At 35.9% G+C, this 17852-nt stretch overlaps 2 protein-coding genes across 7 annotated transcripts in view; both read left to right on the forward strand.

Moving 5' to 3' along the window:
- TIAM2 (TIAM Rac1 associated GEF 2) overlaps positions 1-17852 on the forward strand; it is a 317964-nt gene that overhangs the window by 269092 nt on the left and 31020 nt on the right. The gene's annotated exons all lie outside the window — the stretch shown is intronic.
- LOC103092577 (PCNA-associated factor-like) lies at positions 4578-5445 on the forward strand. Its single transcript, XM_056818976.1, has one exon. The coding sequence runs from the start codon at positions 4874-4876 to the stop codon at positions 5315-5317; it is 444 nt and encodes a 147-aa protein (XP_056674954.1). The 5' UTR covers positions 4578-4873; the 3' UTR covers positions 5318-5445.

Raw genomic sequence — 17852 nt, forward strand, 5'->3', positions numbered from 1 at the left:
GAGGAAAAGAAAACGATCTTTGTTTCCAGTGAATAATGTATGAAAACGACCAAATAAAATAATATTAAAATTAAAAAAAAAAAAAAAAAAGAAATGGCTCTTAGTTTTATGCATTTGAATAAGATCCTTATGTATCATAAAAATAAAGCTTTTTAAAAAAAAATGTAATTGAATGTTGTCATAGCAACATATTAAAGAAGCATTACCTGTGCCTTCAAGCAAATAGTTCTGACTCACCTTAGAAAGTGGTGTTTTAGTACAGTGAAAATCTGTACGTCACATATTACATAAAAGATTGTTTCATTAACAAATTCTGCCGTCATACAGACAAGCTGTTTTTAACCCTCCACTTTCCTCAGCACTTTTTGGAAAGGATTTGGTGAATGAATTCACTTTTTCCCATTCTTCCCATATCACTGAAACTCCTCTTTCCAAGATCAATTATGACCTAATTGTCAAACCATAGAAATTAAAGGACTTGAAGGGATCCATCATCCTCACCAACCACCAATCAATTGCCACTCTCAGGGCAGGTGAACCAGTCAGCTGAAACAGCAAGGCACCTTGTCGTAGAGCCAGGAAGCTATGTGAGCCAGGCAAGCCATACCAAGACCTTGACTACTACTATCTCCCCTCAGAATCTGATAGAGTCAGTCCAGGACCTTCAGACCACTCAGACCAGCTTCCGTTTCAGCTCCCACAGCCATCATTGAGGGAGAAATTATTGGGAAGAAGAGATCTACCTTTCTCATCATCACCAGCAACTGTCAACCAACTGCAAGTGAGTAGAAAGGCGCTAGAGCATGGGAGTGCCAGTCATCCCTCCTGTGGAGAAGGGACCAGCCATCTCCACCTGCATCCAGTTGCTCCAAACATCATAAAATGATCAAAATTCCATGAAAGAAGAGACATTACCACTTGCATTTGAGAACTCCTATGTTGCCTTCCCATTGGACATCAAGCAAAGACCATTCTCTCTATTTGTAATCATAATACTCTGCACATAAAGTGCTATTACCTTATTTGTTTATTCTGCTTTTACAGCCCCAGTCACATTTTGAATTTCTATCGTTGTGCCACATTGTACACATATATTTTGTTCATTTGTTTTAATCATGTCTGACTAGTGCTGGTTTTTTGTTTTTTTTTTTTTGGTAAAGATCCTGGAATGGCTTGCCATTTTCTTCTCCAGTTCATTTGATAGACACTTAAATACTTGTTTGGAAGTGATAGTCTCAGCTCTACATATTTAGAGTAGATCTATATATGCGATTTTATTCAGGTCCTCTGATCCCCAATCAAGTGTTCTTTTAACCATGTCTTTCCCTCTCTGCTGGCCACTTGATCCTCCACATTCTTCTTGAACTTTCTGCAACTTTTAATACTATTCTTAAGTTGTCAAATTCTTTTGTTTTCAAATCTTACATCCAATCCTCCCCCCAGCCTCCTACTTCAGAGCTACTACCCTTTTGGTTCCTCATGTCCTCCCAGCTGTGTGGTTGAAATTGTCCCTCCTCCCTTTTCCTTGGCTCCATTCATCACACCATTTCCAATTAACCTTCCTTAATACACTACTGTAGTAACAATACCATTGCTTAAAAACCATCCTTGGCTTTCCATTGCCATCAGAATAAAGAACATACTTATGTGTTTTGGTCTTTAAGACCTCAATATTTTGACTCTAATCTATTTTTCCAATCTTATTTCATGGAATTTTTGGTGAGTTCTGTTATAACCAAACTAAACTGCTTACTTTTTCCAAAATCTCTTTCTGCCCTTCCCCTACTTTGAATTTACACATTAGTCCTTTAAGCCTATAACAAATTTCTTCTCCCCATCCCCAATCTTTCCAGTTTAAACTGTATCAGCCTGCTGCTACAAGATCTTCTTGCATGGGTTGAACACCTGGAAGGGAAGCCGGGGTCTGAAGGAATACAAGTGGAAAGGTTAAAGATTAAGGGAGAAAGGACATGGGTAGAAAACACAGACAAAGAGACACAGGATTCTTCAGCATCACGTCCAGCCTGCCAGCTCCTCCTCTGATGGATAGAGAGAGTCTGGAGTCAGACAGGTGAACTAAATTTTATTGAGGTTTCAAGGAATGGGGGATATGAGATTGTCAATCAAACAAATGTGGCAGAAACATTAGCATCATATTAGCAATAAACAAGAAGACAAAAGAAAGGATACCAACATAAAGGCACAGACCTGCCCCTACCAGAAGCTCATTTGGAAGTCCTACTTCCTCTATAGCCCTGGTACCATCTCATTCAAATGGTGAGTGTGTGTCTCTGACATTACAAAAAAGCTATATATAGCACCTTCCAGACTGCAGACATGGGGAGGGGTTTGAGTTCTACAAAAATTTGAGCCCCAATTCAATTCAAGGATTCAGAAATGAATCAAGTGAAGTATTAAGAAATATATCCATCAGTCTGGTCCATGAACACTTTGTTCATTAGAGTCAGGTTTTGAATACATCTTTAATATTTTCATGATTCATTTCTATCTAGAATCCTACCTAAACCCTTTTCTACCTTCAGGGTCCAAATCTGAAACCACTTTCTCTGTGACAAATTCATCGATCTCTTCAGATAAAAGTAATGTCACCCTTGAATCTTTCATGTTAGTATTTCTCCTAGTCAATAGTAATTCATTCACCAAATTTTTATGAACTCAATGAACACATAGGATTAATAACTTTCCAATGTATAGTTATATATACAAATATATTCAACTCTCTTCCCACTTATTCCCAAATCTCCTAGTTCTTGAAGGCAGACTCTTATTCACTTTTGTATGTGCAGCATAACACGTTTAATACATAGCTATTGGATTTAACTGAAATGGTGAAAAATTAAATATAAATACCCCATAGCAATTAAAAGCACTTTGAAGAAATTATCTTCTAAAGAATACTTCAAAGCATCCTCATTAGAACCTTTAAGATATTTCACTTATGATGACATTTTAAAGATCTGGAGTTCAGAGAGGTTGTAACTGATTATATCATGAGGTATCACTGTGAATTTGTATCCTACTATCTCTTATAATACTATCCATTACTGAAATGAAATGAGACTATCCATTAAAATGAGTGGTAGAAAGAAATGCTCTAGGTTGCAATAACTACTTCTCTCTCACTAAGCTTTAGGTAACTGGCATGTTCCAGGCAGACAGCCAGTGGATATTTTCAGAAAGGCTACATGCCTATTTGCAAGGCTTATGAAAAGTCTTTTTTTTTCCTCCACATGAAATGGTTTCTATAAGGAATCTCATTTGAAATCAACCTTCTTCACTACTTACAATTTATACTTCCAAATGGACAATCTTAGAGATGGGGAAAGATAGCTACAAGTGACATTATAGGATTTACTGCCGTAACACTTTTGTTGGTTCTGTTCATATTGCTAAATTCTCACTTCTTGAGGTCCTAACAGTGATCTCTGGCTATGGTGCTTTTGAGATCCAACAGACTGTTCCTGAAGATGTCAGAATGGGGAAGAGAACCTGAACTAGAACTACAAATTCATTCTCTCTTCTTTGAAGAAATTAGGAGACTGGGTGTGAAGCTTTGCATAGCTTGGCAGACCCAATTAATATGGGGCTTAATTTTGTTGAATTATTTTCCCCTCGCTAACATTTTATTGTAAGAGAATACTCTGGGGGCAGGAGGCAGCATGGTATTTGAGGAGAGGGGAAGGGATATATTTGGAAGTTAAGGTACTTTAAAATTAATTTAAGAGAACTACAAAAAGGAAAATAACAAGGTTAAAACCTGGAAAACTTTGGTTGTACATTGCCCTTGGAACAGATTATCTTTCATTATTGCCACCAACCCCCCCCCCCCCCCGAACAATATTTTTTCTTTTTTTTACTTTCCTTCCTTCATTTTTAAAAAATCCTTTACTTCCTGTCTTAGAATCACTACTGAATGTTGGTTCCAAAGCAGAAGAATGGTAAGGGGTAGGTATTTGGGGTTAAGTTGATTTGCCCCATAGTCACACAGCTAAGAGGTGACACCTGCCTGCCCTTTTGCTTTTACTTTAACTAACCCTTTCAGGGAAGCTACTTGAACTTCTTTGATGGGCTTCACAATTTTTCCATTCCATAAAAAACATAATAACCATTTCAAACTTTCTTGGAGATCAACTTAATGAATCATCTGTTGTTCAAGGTAAACCTTGAGTAGGCTAGATTATGTTGTAATTGAAAGAAAGGATGTTATACAATCTTTAGATAACCTGACTTTTTGGTGAGAGATAGTGGGAAGGTGTTTTCTTCTGCTGAATTACTCACTTCTTGGAACACAGCTCCTGGATCTATTTTTTTTCTCTTTAGAAGACTGTAAGTAAATTATTTATTTATTTGGTAATGCAGACAAAAAGAGCTATTTTAAGTACGTTGTAAATAAAATGTGGACAATACAACCAATGAATAATACAAATTTAATTGAGTATTTTGGTTTTGAAACACAGAAATATCCAGTGACCAGAAACATTTACTTTTTAATTGCAAGATTGACCATCTGTTATTGTTGTTTTTCCAAAGTGGAGCCATTCTTAAAGGTAACATGGCATTTATATAATTCTTTGTACTGGGTCTTTTTTATGATTTTTTCAAAGGAGAGAAGGAGTAGCAGTATGTTACTTCACAGAGTAATAGGAAATTTGTTGAGGTTCACATCCATTCACACATGCAGAGGATGTCAAGGTTTAGAAGGGACCTGAGTAGCACTTAGCCTAACCTGTACCAGAATGAGGATCTCCTATACAATAGTGCTGGCAAACGACTACCCAGCTTCAAGATGATGATCCATGGTGACAGGGAGCCCACCTTCTACTGAGAAACCCATTCTAGGAGCCTAGTAAGGATGTGGGAAAGCAGATGGTTTAAATGGAAGGCGGAGTGCAAGGGAGCCCAACTTTCCAACAGTGTGGCTCTCAGGAGGGTTCGAACTTTGTCCACTGCCCCAGTTTTTATGCCATCCACTCTTGCTTTGGCCATGGTATGGACTAAGGCCGACTGCATGCCTGGTTCCTTCCACAAAGTGGTGGCCACTCAGGCATCCTGGAAGGTTCTAGGTCATTCCAGCTTCACCAACTCCTCTCCCTCACCTCCATCCCAGAAAGCTGAAAGTAAGTGTGCAGGTGGGAACCGAATATGTGTATCGCCAACACCCACATGGCAAAAAGAAATTGGAGAATTCTTTGGGATGTCATCTAAACCCTCAGAAAAAGGGAATCAAATTCCTGATGAAGCAGAAGCAGGAAGTAGCAGCCTAGGAAAACCTAAAAGAAAATCTTGTCCTTTGTGACCCGAATCCCACAGAGGATGATGAATTTCCACATGAAGAGTAGAACATTGTCATGTATCTTTGTTTTAGTCAGAATTCTAGGATGTAAAGGTGTGTAAATATGTTTGTTTTCAATGGTTTGGCTTATTTGTTGTATAGAAATCTAATTAAAAATGCAAAAAAAAATCTATCCTTAAATTTAGTCAGTAGCAAGTAGTTTTGAATGGGAGACTATAAAATTAATATATGCATATATAAATAATTAGCATAGGTATTAACATTAAAGCAGTTTTTTATTTTCTGTTAATACCATAAGTTCCTTGTTTATCTAAAAACCATTATATGATTGGTTTGAATCGTTGTGCCACTGCCATTTTATTGGCATCTTTCTTGATACAGTGCTATACTTTTATTTTTCATTTGCTTGAAAAGCAGTTAGACTTTGTACATTTAAAAACTGTTTTCCCAGTATTAACAAAATGTAAAGGCTATACTTTAATGACTTAACTGTCTTCAGAGAGGTTAGATGCAATTTTGAAAGCATTTGGAGAGGTATCCTCTAGTTAGGAAAAGATTGTTTTTCAACATCTCAAATTTTTAGTGGATAGAAGCTCATAATATATATATTTTTTCTGTATTAAGATTCCTTTTGAGTTAAAACATTCAATTTATAGCATCTTTCATTGTACTAGCAAAGAATTGGAAATTGAAGTGATGCCCGTCATTTGGGGAATAGCTGAATAAACTGTAGCATATGATTGTGATGGAATATCATTATGCTATAAAAAATGATGAGCAGGAAGTTTTCAGAAAAATCTGGGAAAACTTCCATAAACTGCTGCAAAGTGAATTGAGCAGAACCAGTAGAACATTATACACAGTAGTAGCAATACTATATAATATCAACTGGGAATGACTTAGCTATTCTCAGCAACATAATAATCCAAGACCATTGCAAAGGACTTATGATGAAAAATGCTATCCACCTCCAGTGAAAGAACTGAATGCAGATTGAAGCATACTTTAAAATTTTTCTTTTTTCTTTTGTTCTTCATTTTCTTTTACAACATGGCTAACATGGAAATGCTTTATATTAACTATATATGTATAATCTATCAAATTGCTTTTTCAAAGAGGGGGTTTAGGAAGGAAGAAAGGAGGGAGGGAGAGAGAGAATTTGGAACTCATTTTTTTAAATGTTAAAAATAATGTTAACATATAATTTTTTAAAAAATTAAAAAGATAAAACATTTAAATTAACCAAGAAAGCTGACCATAGGTGAAAAGAATTTCTAGATTACATGATCAATTCATAATAATAATTGCTATTGTAGTTATAACTCATATGTAAATACTGCTTTACAGTTTACAAAATGCTTTCTTAGCAGCCCTTTATAGTAGATAGCACAAGTAGTAATAAAATTTCTGTTTCAATAGGGCCTCAAGGTCTATTATGAGGCATTTTTTCCACAATTATGTAAACTAGATAATATAGTAGTTTTATTATGCTTGTTTTCTATATGAGGAAATTGAGGCTCAGAATACCAAAATGGTTTGCTAGAACTTGAATGCTGGTCTTCTGATTCCAAATCTTGTGTTCTTTTCCTCTTCTGCCCTGAGGAAATAATATCTATCTTAAGTGCTAAATGTCTGAACCTTGAAGATGAGACATAGTACATGTTATCACTGCTAATAAGCAATATTCATGACTTGCACAGGCTCTTCTGGATATTCTAAATGAAAATCTCTTTTTTTCCCTCACTTCCACTAAGGCTTTAATCATTTGTAAGAAATTAAAATTTAGGGTTTGATTAAATATATGAGAATTCTAGATGATGCTGTGGTTACCGATGTAAAAATATTATAGCTCAAGTCAAATTGACTTTCAGTAGCTTTATTTACAAATAGTTGGAAAGAGTGAAAGTAGAGAAATGTAAAAAAGAATAGAGTAAGAAGTCTAGCCTATCACCCTAAATGTTGCTCCTGTCCCAGTTTCAACCCTCAGCAGGAGAACTCAGTGGTGAATTAAACAAGGGTTCAATCCTGTGGCCTCCTCCAGGAAGGGACTGGAACTCTCTGGAACTAATCTCTCCAGAAGCCAGGAAAGGAAGGTCAGCTTCTCACTCACCCAAGCCAAAGCTCCAAAGGAGAAGATCCAGGATCAGTCTTACCAGAAGCAGTCCAAGAGCCAGAGTCCAAGGTCAAAGTCCCAAGTCATATCTCCAAGCTGCAGTCCCAGGCCAAGACTCTCTTGGACAGGAAATTCAGGAATTTTATAGTCCTTTTCCCACGTCATTTCCTGTCCCTTCCTCCACTTTACGGGAGCCAATTAGAGTCTTTAAATTTGCTTAGCACTGCCCAAGGGGTGGTTAGTCGCTTTTGGAGTTGTCACCCATTTTAGTAAGTACCTTACAGGCCTCTCCTACTTAATGTTAAGTAGGGGTATTTTCAGTTTTGTTGATTAATTTAAAAATAGGCAAGGGGAGTGGTAATCATATCTTCACACATTTGACTAGATATTTAACCAAATTACTATTAATTCCACCAAGCAAAAAACATGTCCCTACAAATAAACTGAAAAAACTAATCTCAAGGGAAAAAAATTATATGATACCTGGCACATGAACACTTAATAAATGGTTGTTCAGTAATTTAATAAATATCAGCATCTCAATTCTTAATTAGAATCACTCAATTTTTTTTTACAATTAATATAAGAATACATTGCTCTGTTGCCAGATGTTTCCTAGGCATAAAATTTACCTACTTTTAGGATGAAAAGCAAGGATTAAACTACATTAGAATAATTCTGTCCTATGTGTGTGCCACCATTATAACTTTCACAAGGGTAACTAGGGGCATAATTAAGGAGGTAAGAGAGGTCTATAATACTGTCTTACTTTGTAATAAAGCTTTTTTGCTTATTGAAATGTCAAATGAAAAAAATTAACCTTTAATTTGAATTTGTTTTTCTGGTATGAACATACTTTGAAATAAAAACATAATTTCATAACATAAATAGCAAAAAAAAAAAAAGAATCTGTTTGTGGTTACTTCCAATTATGAAGTTTTCCACTACATATTTCCATTCGTCTACTAGACTAGAAACTTGTCAAGAAAGCCAGTAGCCTATTCTTGATGGCTTTTAGAGATCATTATATTATCTTCAAAAAAGTCTACAAACCACCCATCTAATAATACATCAGAAAAGTTTATAAGGAACTTGGATTAAGCTAACCAGACTATAAGTTAAAGAATATACCATGTTGCCTTTTTTTTTTGAGGGAATGGGAACAACATTTACTTATCCCTAGTTCTATTTCATCCTCTATTTCTCAGTTAGTGGTTCACTAAATACTGCTGCTGTCCCTTTCAAACTCCTAGAAAGTGGTTTATTCAGAACTGGTAGTTGAATGTATATAAGGGCAGCTAGGGAAACTCTCAAAGTATTTCACTTAAACAGAGCCTTGATTTTAGTCATATAGTTTGAGAGATGTGAGAGGATAGAGGTTACAATAGATAACGTGACACATGGTTATGTTCATGAGTACAGGGAAATTGACTTATCACAAATGTCTAAGTTGTCAGCATGGAGGATGTCTCAAGCTCAGAAGTTCCAAGCTACAGTAACCAATGCTGATTGACTGTCCACACTAAATTTGGCGTCTGTACAGTTAGCTCTTAGGTGTGGGTCGAGGAAGACAGAGAGAGTCACTAAGTTATCAAAAGCAAGGGTGAAATTGTCCAACTGTAGATTAAAGCTATACCAGTCATTAGTGGGAAATAGGCAAGATAAGGAAATTCAGCCCTAAAAATAAATGAATGAATGAATGAATATATGTATTTTTAGAACCCCAAAGTGTTACAGATGTGTCTTTACAGTAGTTACAGGTGTACTACTGTCACCACTAGCCAATATGGCCACTACTATCATAAATTCATCTTAATTAATTTTTCTGGTAACATTACAAAAACATTTTCTAAACTTTTCTACATATTTTCAGCTAAACATTCTTGGCTAGAAATATTTTTGAACCCAGGAGTAAGCAGGTTATCCCTAAATGGCTATCAATGCCATAAGCTAAAATATAGCTGTCAGATGCCAACCAGATTAAACATCTAACAAGGTAAAGAAATTCCTGTAGAGCTATATTTCACCAAAAAAATCTCTGCAATAATCTTTAAATGGTTCCACTTATTATGTAATATATTCTACTTTCAATTAATTTTATTTAGGTTTTGAAAGTTATAAGGAATATGAATAGCTTAAAATTGTAGTTCCTTGAATCTGAGCAAAGCAAAAAACTTATTTCCAATTGAGGAGGGTTTTATTCATTCAATTTAAAAGGAGGCTGTCATAATAATTTTAAAATTGAAAACATGTTTAAGGTTAGGAAGAGTCACATTAGTGACTCAGCACATGGTGTAGTAAAGCCATATCCAGATTCATCAGAGAGAATCTGAGAGAAGGGGCTTCATTATACCAAACAGTTTTTTTTTCAGCATTTAAGAAATTACTTTGGACTCCCTGCAATGGAAACATTTATAACTACAATATAAGAAAATTTAATTTGTATTCATATGTAGATTTTTAAATAAAGAAGTCCCCATTTAGAGTACCCATCTATACTATCTATAAATAGTATCTAGCTTTTGTTAGTAAACATTTGCCTTATGCAACTTTTAAAACTGAAAACTTTTGCCAATATCCCTATTTTCCAAAAAAGTATTTTTTAAAAGGCAAGATTGTTTTCATTTATATGTGTATATATAATGTACAAAAATTCCTATACATGATATTTTCCTTGCATGCATGAGAAAAGGGATACATAAACCCAAAATGTTTAATCTTAACATTGCAAAGCAGAGCAGAGAATTGAAACAAATATTTGGCCATATCCATATTAAAACTTAATTAAACAAAATTTGAGTACTTGAAGATGGTAGTTTTCTTCATTATACACATGTATAATTAGGCCATTTAAGTTCCTCTTGTAAGTCTGGTACTTAACTTTTACAAAAGTACTTTAAAGGGGAGGTTTTAGATAGAGAGGTCATTAGCTTTTCATAGTCTTGGGTCTTTAAGAGTCCTGTGAAAAATTAACACCAAATGGGCATATATGACCAGTGAAAAATGAACTTACTGCTTTCTTACTCTGTGTGCTGAAGGCATGTTGATGCTGCAACAAAACCCGTACCATAAATTTGGGAATCAACGAGGGTATGTTGAGTTTTCCAGCAAGGGAGCCCTACTCACATGGGCAGAGACTCCTGAAGAAATAAAAAGATGAAGCTTATATAGATATCAATTTAGGGAGGAGATGAATTGGCTTTGGACAGAGCTCTTGCTGGGAGGCTCACAGGGTAGGAATAAGGGAGGTGGTACCTATCTCTCTGCCCCTTGATGGGCTAGGCTCATAGCTGGGGGCTAGTGACAGGAAGAGTTCTTCTTCAGGTTTACTATCTCTTGTGGTCCCATCCTAATAGATAGGACTGTCCTTGCTGTTTGAGCAGCAAGGAAGATGCAAGGTGGTGAGGCATGGTGGGAGGGTGCGATACAAGCAGGGTCCAGGGCAAGAAGGAAGGTCTGTAGACAAATGGAGTTGCTTCAGCTTTCTCTGCTACCCAGAATGATCTCACCTCCTGTTTGTCTCAGTTCCCATTGGCACCCAGGGAGTCTTAAGCATTACAAAAATATCACACATCAAGGCTTAAATCAAATCTGTTCGATGCAACAACTTTATGAGGTAGAAATTTGCTAGATTTTTTTTCCTCTGTTTTGTGGATGAGAAAACTGAGATTTAAAGTCAAGTGACTCACCCAAGTCTGTAACTTCTTGTAAGTCTCAGAGCCTCGATTCTCTCAAACTCTTTCGTGCTATTGTTTAGCCATTTTTTGATCCTTTCTGACTCTTTGTGAATCTATTAGGGGTTTTCTTGGCAAAATGGTGGAATGGTTTGCGATTTCCTTCTCCATCTCATTTGACAGATGAGGAAACGGAGGCAAATAGGATAAAGTGACTTGTTCAAGGTGACACAGCTGTTAAGTATCAGAGGCTGGACTTGAACTCAGGAAGAGGGGTCTTTCTGATGCCAGACCTGGCACCATCTCCACTGTACCTTCTAGGTGACCCTGCTTTGGAGCAGTGCCCCCTCAAGTACTTCCAGGAAGCTCTGTAGATGGGTGTCTGGAATTGCCTCAAAAGAGTACCCCCTCAGCTCTTTATAATCTGAGACTTTTTTGACCAAACACTCCAGCATCTTTCCACATTTTAGTCCATACCCCATCCAAGGGAAATGAAATGTGGTAACGTTGTTTTCCTTGACAGAACCATGATGGCTTATTTTTAAATTTTTTTTTATGCTTTCTTAGTGTTTCATATCTATGGTGTCATTTGATAGAACAACTTAGGAAGTGGGTAGGTAGTTCAAGTATTGTCATGCCCATTTCACAGATGAATAAACTGAGGCCTTGGGAAGTTACATACCTTGCCCAAGGTATGACAATGAGTTTGTTGGAAAAACTGTGACCAAATGCTAAACAACTCTTTCAACTAGGCTGCTTAAGGGAAAGACCCCTTTTTACCCTTTCCTGTCATGTATCCCTATTCAACTTTAGCTCACAAAAATCATAGGATTTAGAGCTAAAAGAGGCCTTAAAATTCCACAAGCCTATCCCTTTCATTTGTAGATCAGACCCAGAGGAGATAAATAATTTTCCCAAAATCACACATAATTATACATACATAAACACACAATTTTCATTGAATTAAATTTCTGTAACTATCTTACCCTCACCCACTTGTATTTGTTCCTGAACTTTTCAGAAGTTATATGTTGCCTTGAATTAAATAAGAACTTGATAGCTCTAGCACAACTACTGACATGATACTTCTTAAAGTGTACCAGAAGGCAAACTGTCATAGAATGGTTCCTTTTTCTGGTCCATACTTTCTTCACATATAACATGAAATCTTCAACTTTCTCTAGAATCTAAACCAACCAAAGTTAAGAACATGTTCTGAAATTTAATCTCTACTTCTGATTGGTGATATCCCAAAAAGTGTCTTTGATGTGTGTGTGTGTGTGTGTGTGTGTACATGTATGTATATGGGGGAATCTCTGCCAATATAATTTTGTACATTACTTTGGCCCAAAGGGTTTTTTAAATGAAAATCTAATTTTACAAAAATGGCAAGATATTTTATTTTTAAAATCTCACTATTTTAACACTGGATTGTTAGGTGTGATTTTTGACATCCAGCACGGCAAAGCTGTAATCTAACCAGATGCCATTTAACTTATGGTGCATTTTGTCAGATCCTATTTTATGCAGTATATATATAATGCTTAATGTACATGCTACAGCCCTGAATCTGTCATTGTTCAAGATTGCATGTAAAATTGCCTTGTGCAAATTTATGTTTGTAAGAAATGAGAGTGGATGAGTCTTTGAATGTCAATAAATAGACTATCTGCTCCTTGAGAGCAGGGTCTAGGCTGTTTTTGCTTTTATATTCCTCCTCAAGCTTTTCCATTGCTGTAGTCTGTGCCTCTAATCCTGGCCACTTGCATCCTGTGACCTTGGTTATGAGAAGAGTGTAGCCGCATGAAACACACACATTGCCATCATCGGTGCCTGCCTGCCTTATACACAAAGGATGCTGGCACTGCTAGTTTTATTACTTATATTTTACTAAAGGTAACACTCTAGGATATAAATGGACAGTAAGAATTATAGGAAATAACAAAAAGGAATCTTTTCATCAGGATGCCAGCCTAGTTGAAAGAATACCCATCCGAGTAGCATTTCTTTATATTAGTGTCTGGGAAAGGGAACATTCAGAGTACCTGAATCCACTTAGGAAATAGCGTGATGTCACCCAGGAGTTCCACATGACACTGAAGCATGTCTGCTGTTGATAACCTAACCCTGAACTCCTCTCGGGCCCGGGATGCGCATTCCACCTAGGCTTTTCATCATCTTGAGAAGGACCTGCACCTGCTCTTTCTCTTCCTGTGAGGTTCATAGAGAAATAAATTTCTTTGGACACATATGGCCAAGAACTGGGCTTTCCAAGCTGTTCTCCTTGAAGCTAAAGTCAAGAACAACTGGCTCTCTTTTGATTGAGGCTGGCAGTTTCAGTGCAAAGTTGGAGACTCATTTTTGCCCCATTTGGCAACAGTTAAGGTAGCAAGGGTAGCAAAAATCCTGTACCTTTCCCAGTGTCTCCAACCAAGCTCTGCGTTCAGTACATGGTTAATCATTGCTTTTTCAAATAAATGCTCTGAATGAGAAGTATATTATATGATGTTGAATTTCTTTAGCTGAAGCTTTGATTGATGCTTTAACTAAAGAACCAAAGTGAATGTCCAAACATTTTTAAAGGATGAACATTTTAAAACTGATATGATGTTCCTACAGTCACAAGTATTACATTTCCAGACTTGATACTTGTTAGTTACACACAAGCACAGAACCAAACAGGCCTTCTTGCCATTCTTAATGTGTAGCATCTCCCCATTTCCATGACTTTGCACAATTTGTCCCCTATACATGGAATTCTCCCTTCTCATCTCTTGGAATGCCTGACTCCGCTCAAATACTAAGTGTTAAGTGAGGCCATTTTCAAGTCTGTAATCACTACTGGTTCCCACTCTCTTATTTCCTGAAATCATTTGTATATATTTTATATACTATGTTTATATTTCTGTAAAAGTTGCCTCTCCTAGTAGAATATGATCTCATTAATGATAGCAACTATCCCTAGAGCCTCACACATAAAAGATGCTTAATAAATGCTTACTGAAGGTCAGCTAGGTGGCTCAGGGGAAAGAGTGCCAGATTTAGAGACAGAAGATCCAATTTTGAAAAATGGCCTCAGATACTTCTGAGCTGAGTGACCCTGAGCAAGCCACTTAACTCCAGTTTCCTACCTCTTGCCAGCCAATATTGAGTATTGATTCTAAGGCAGAAGGGAAGGGTTTGCTTCCTGAATGCTTACTGAATTGAATTACAGATTTGGGAATTCTCTCTGCATTTGAAGAATTCTCCTCAGCTCAGCTGTTCTCCGTTCTTTTTGCTGTTTCATAAAAATACACATCACATTACTGCCTTGGAACCTTTACTCATGCTACAGCCCCATTTTGAATACCCCAATTCTACTCAGCACAAAGTATTATTTTCATTCTCAGAATTCTTATTTACATTATTAATCTTACCACTGGTCTTGGGCATGTCTCTCAATAACTCTATTGTATTCAAATTTGTTTTTAATATCTGGTATATCTCCTTTATTAGAGTTTTAGTCTTTGGGGTCAGTTGTCTCTTTTATATACACCACAGTACTGAGCCCAGTACTACCCATCCTGTAGATAATTAATAAATGTGCCATGAATTGAAGGGTTAATTGAAAAATTAAGAATTTTTGCATTGAAGAAACTGCAGAGACAGAGTATAGTGATATAATGTTTACAGATGAGCCAACATATTATGTCAGTGCAATGCTTTTCTTTTCTTGCCCTTTTTATTTTTTGGACATTTTCATTTATTTTTAACATTTTTTTTATTTTTTGTAAATTTTGAGTTCTAAATTCTTTCCCTCTCTTTCTCACACCCTCCCACATGAACTGAGAAGGCAAGCAAAATGATAGCCATTATACATGTAAAATCATGCAAAACTCACTTTCTTATTAGCCATTTTTTTAAAAAGCAAGAAAAATGAAGAAAGTGAGAAAATTATACTTCAGTTTGCACTGAGTTCATTAGTTCTTTTTCTGAAGGAGGATAGCATTTTTTCATCATGAGTCCTTTGCAATTATCTTGGATCATTGTATTAAATCAGATTAGCCAACTCTGTCACAATTATCATAACAACATTGCTATTATTGTGTATAATGATCTCCTGGTTCTCACTTTGCTTTGTATCAGTTCATATGGTTTTCTCTGAGACCCACCCCACTTGTCATTTCTTAACACAATAGTTCTCTATCATCATCATATTTCATAATTTGCACAGTTATTCTATAATTGACAATTTCCAATTGTCGCCCCAAAAATATCTGCTATAAACATTTTTGTACACATGGGTTCTGTTCCTTTTTCTTTTATTTCTTTAGGATAGAGACCTAATAGTGGTATTTCTGGGTCATTCACAGTGTTATGGACCTTTGGGCATAGTTCCAAATTGTTCTCTAGAGTGATTGGATCAATTCATTACTCCACCAGCAGTGCATTAGTGTACCTATATTTCCATCACTGTGCAGCATTTGTCATTTCTGATAGGTGTGAAGTGGTATGTCAGAAATGTTTCTATTTGCATTTCTCTTGTCAATAATGAATCAGAGCATTTTTCATATGCATAAAGATAGTTTTGATTTCTTCTTTTATAAACTGCTTATTTAGATCCTTTAATCATTTACCAATTGGGTAATGACTTATTTTTATAAAATTGACACAGTTTTATACTCAACATATATTAGAGAAATGAGACCTTTATCAGAAAAATTTGTTGTAAAAAATGTTTTTTCATATTCATTGTCTATGGTACCTTTGAACATACTGTACTTTCTCTGATTAAATCTTTTAATTAGGTCTGTTTTTGCTTTTGTTTTGTCTGAGATCGTTATTGCTATCACTGTCTTTTTTTATTTCAGCTGATGCATAATAGATTCATATCCAGCCCTTTATTTTAACTCTATTTATGTCTTTCTATTTCAAGTATATCTCTTGTTAACAACATATTTTAGAATTCTGGTTTCTAATCCATTCTTCTGTCTTCCATTTTGTGGGTGAGTTTATCCCATTCCCATTCACAGTTATGATTATTGTGTATTTCTCTCTATACATTATTCTTCCAATTCTTCCTCTCCTTTTATCTTGTTCCTCTTCAAAAGTCTATTTTGCATCTAACCACTGTCTCCCTTCACCCTCCTCTCCTTCTTTTATTTTCTCTTCCTCCAATTTCCCTATAAGTTATATTCCATGTGGGTGTTTATGTATATAAACACACACATATATTCTTCTATGAACCAATTCTGATGAGAGTGAAGTTTGAGCACTGCCCACTGCCTTTACCCCCATTTCCCCCTTATTGTCAAATTTTTTCCTTGGGTGCCTCTTTTATGTGAGAAAAAATTCCCCATTCTACTTCTTCCTCTCTCTTCTTTTCCCAGTGCATCCCTCTTTCCTCCTCCATTTTTGGGGGGACATCATTCCAATGTTATCTATCTATTCATACCTATATCCTCTGCCTATATAAACTTTTAACTGTCCTAATAATGACAAAGTTCTTTAGAGTTATCTATCAGTTTTATTTCCCAGAGCCCCTTATGATTACTCTTTCATGTTTACCTTTTTTATGCTGTTCTTGAGTCTTGTATTTAAAAGTCAAATTTTCAATTTGGCTCTGTTTCTTTCATAAGGAATGTTTGAAATTCTCCATTTTTTAAATATTCATTTTTTTTCCTCAGGAGGATTCTATTCAGTTTTTCTGGGTAGAGGAAATTGGTGGATTCTTTCTATTTCTGTTTTGTCCTTTGAATCTAAGCTATTGGGGAAATTTTGTTTGATATTTTCTTGAAATATGATTTCTAGGCTCTTTGATCATGGTTTTCAGGTAGTCCAAGCTCCTCTCTTCCCTGAAACTATGCCCCAGAACTATGTATGAGCAGGAGAATTGTCAATCATGGCCAGCAAAGGGATCCCTGTAATCACTTTCAGATGAGTTGTCTGACCTTCTTAGCATTTCTGGGGTGACAATTGCATGTCACAGATTTCTTTTACTGGTTTCCCAAGTTTTTATGGCTGGAAAGATGTCTTATACCAATCTTATGTTGGCTTTGCTGTTCTAAAATTTGATTTGAGGTGTTATTTTTAAGTTTAGAGAAGAATGTTCATAGAGTTCAGTGGGGTGACTGCCTCAATCATCCATCTTTGTAATGTTTTTCTTTGAAGATCATTTACCTTTGTCTGTCAATATTTATGTAGAAAGACCTTAAGGTCCTAGGGTCAACTAACATCCTTCACAATTTTGTCTTGCCTTTCCGTTTTGCAAAGTCAGCAAACAAAATGTTAAAAGAAAAACCTACAAAGAAAAATAATCAAAGCTAAGATTCTGCCTTTACTTTAAGAAAGAATGGATAAATACAATAATAGAAGAGGTAAGGGAAAAAAATTCTGAAACAGAGTGCTGTATAATTATAATGATCACTCTTAGCTCCAAAGAAGTACTATAAGAATGCACTTTCTTCCCTTTTTTTTGCAGAGGTGGAGAGGATGAAGAATGGGGAAAACAATAGTACTGTCATATTTGGTGGATGTGTTGATTCTTTTTTTGGATGAATTGCTTTTTTTCCTCTTAAAGGGGATGGATTTTGGGTGGCAGAAAGGAAAAAAGACATCCTGAGAAATAAGGGTGATATTAAAACCAAAGGCATTGATTAAAAAATAATTTGAGTGCAGTATGTTAGGCAAGTTGACAGAAAGCTGACGAAAAGAAACAAATTTTGCGTTAAAGTTAGTTAGGAAAGAAGTTAAAATTGAACAAGTGATACAT

This window comes from Monodelphis domestica, chromosome 2, assembly GCF_027887165.1.
Source record: "Monodelphis domestica isolate mMonDom1 chromosome 2, mMonDom1.pri, whole genome shotgun sequence".
In the NCBI taxonomy this organism is placed as follows: Eukaryota; Metazoa; Chordata; class Mammalia; order Didelphimorphia; family Didelphidae; genus Monodelphis; species Monodelphis domestica.

Coding starts and splice junctions, on each gene's coding strand:
- LOC103092577 (XM_056818976.1), top strand. CDS start 4,874: ATGTGGGAAAGCAGATGGTTTAAATGGAAGGCGGAGTGCAAGGGAGCC.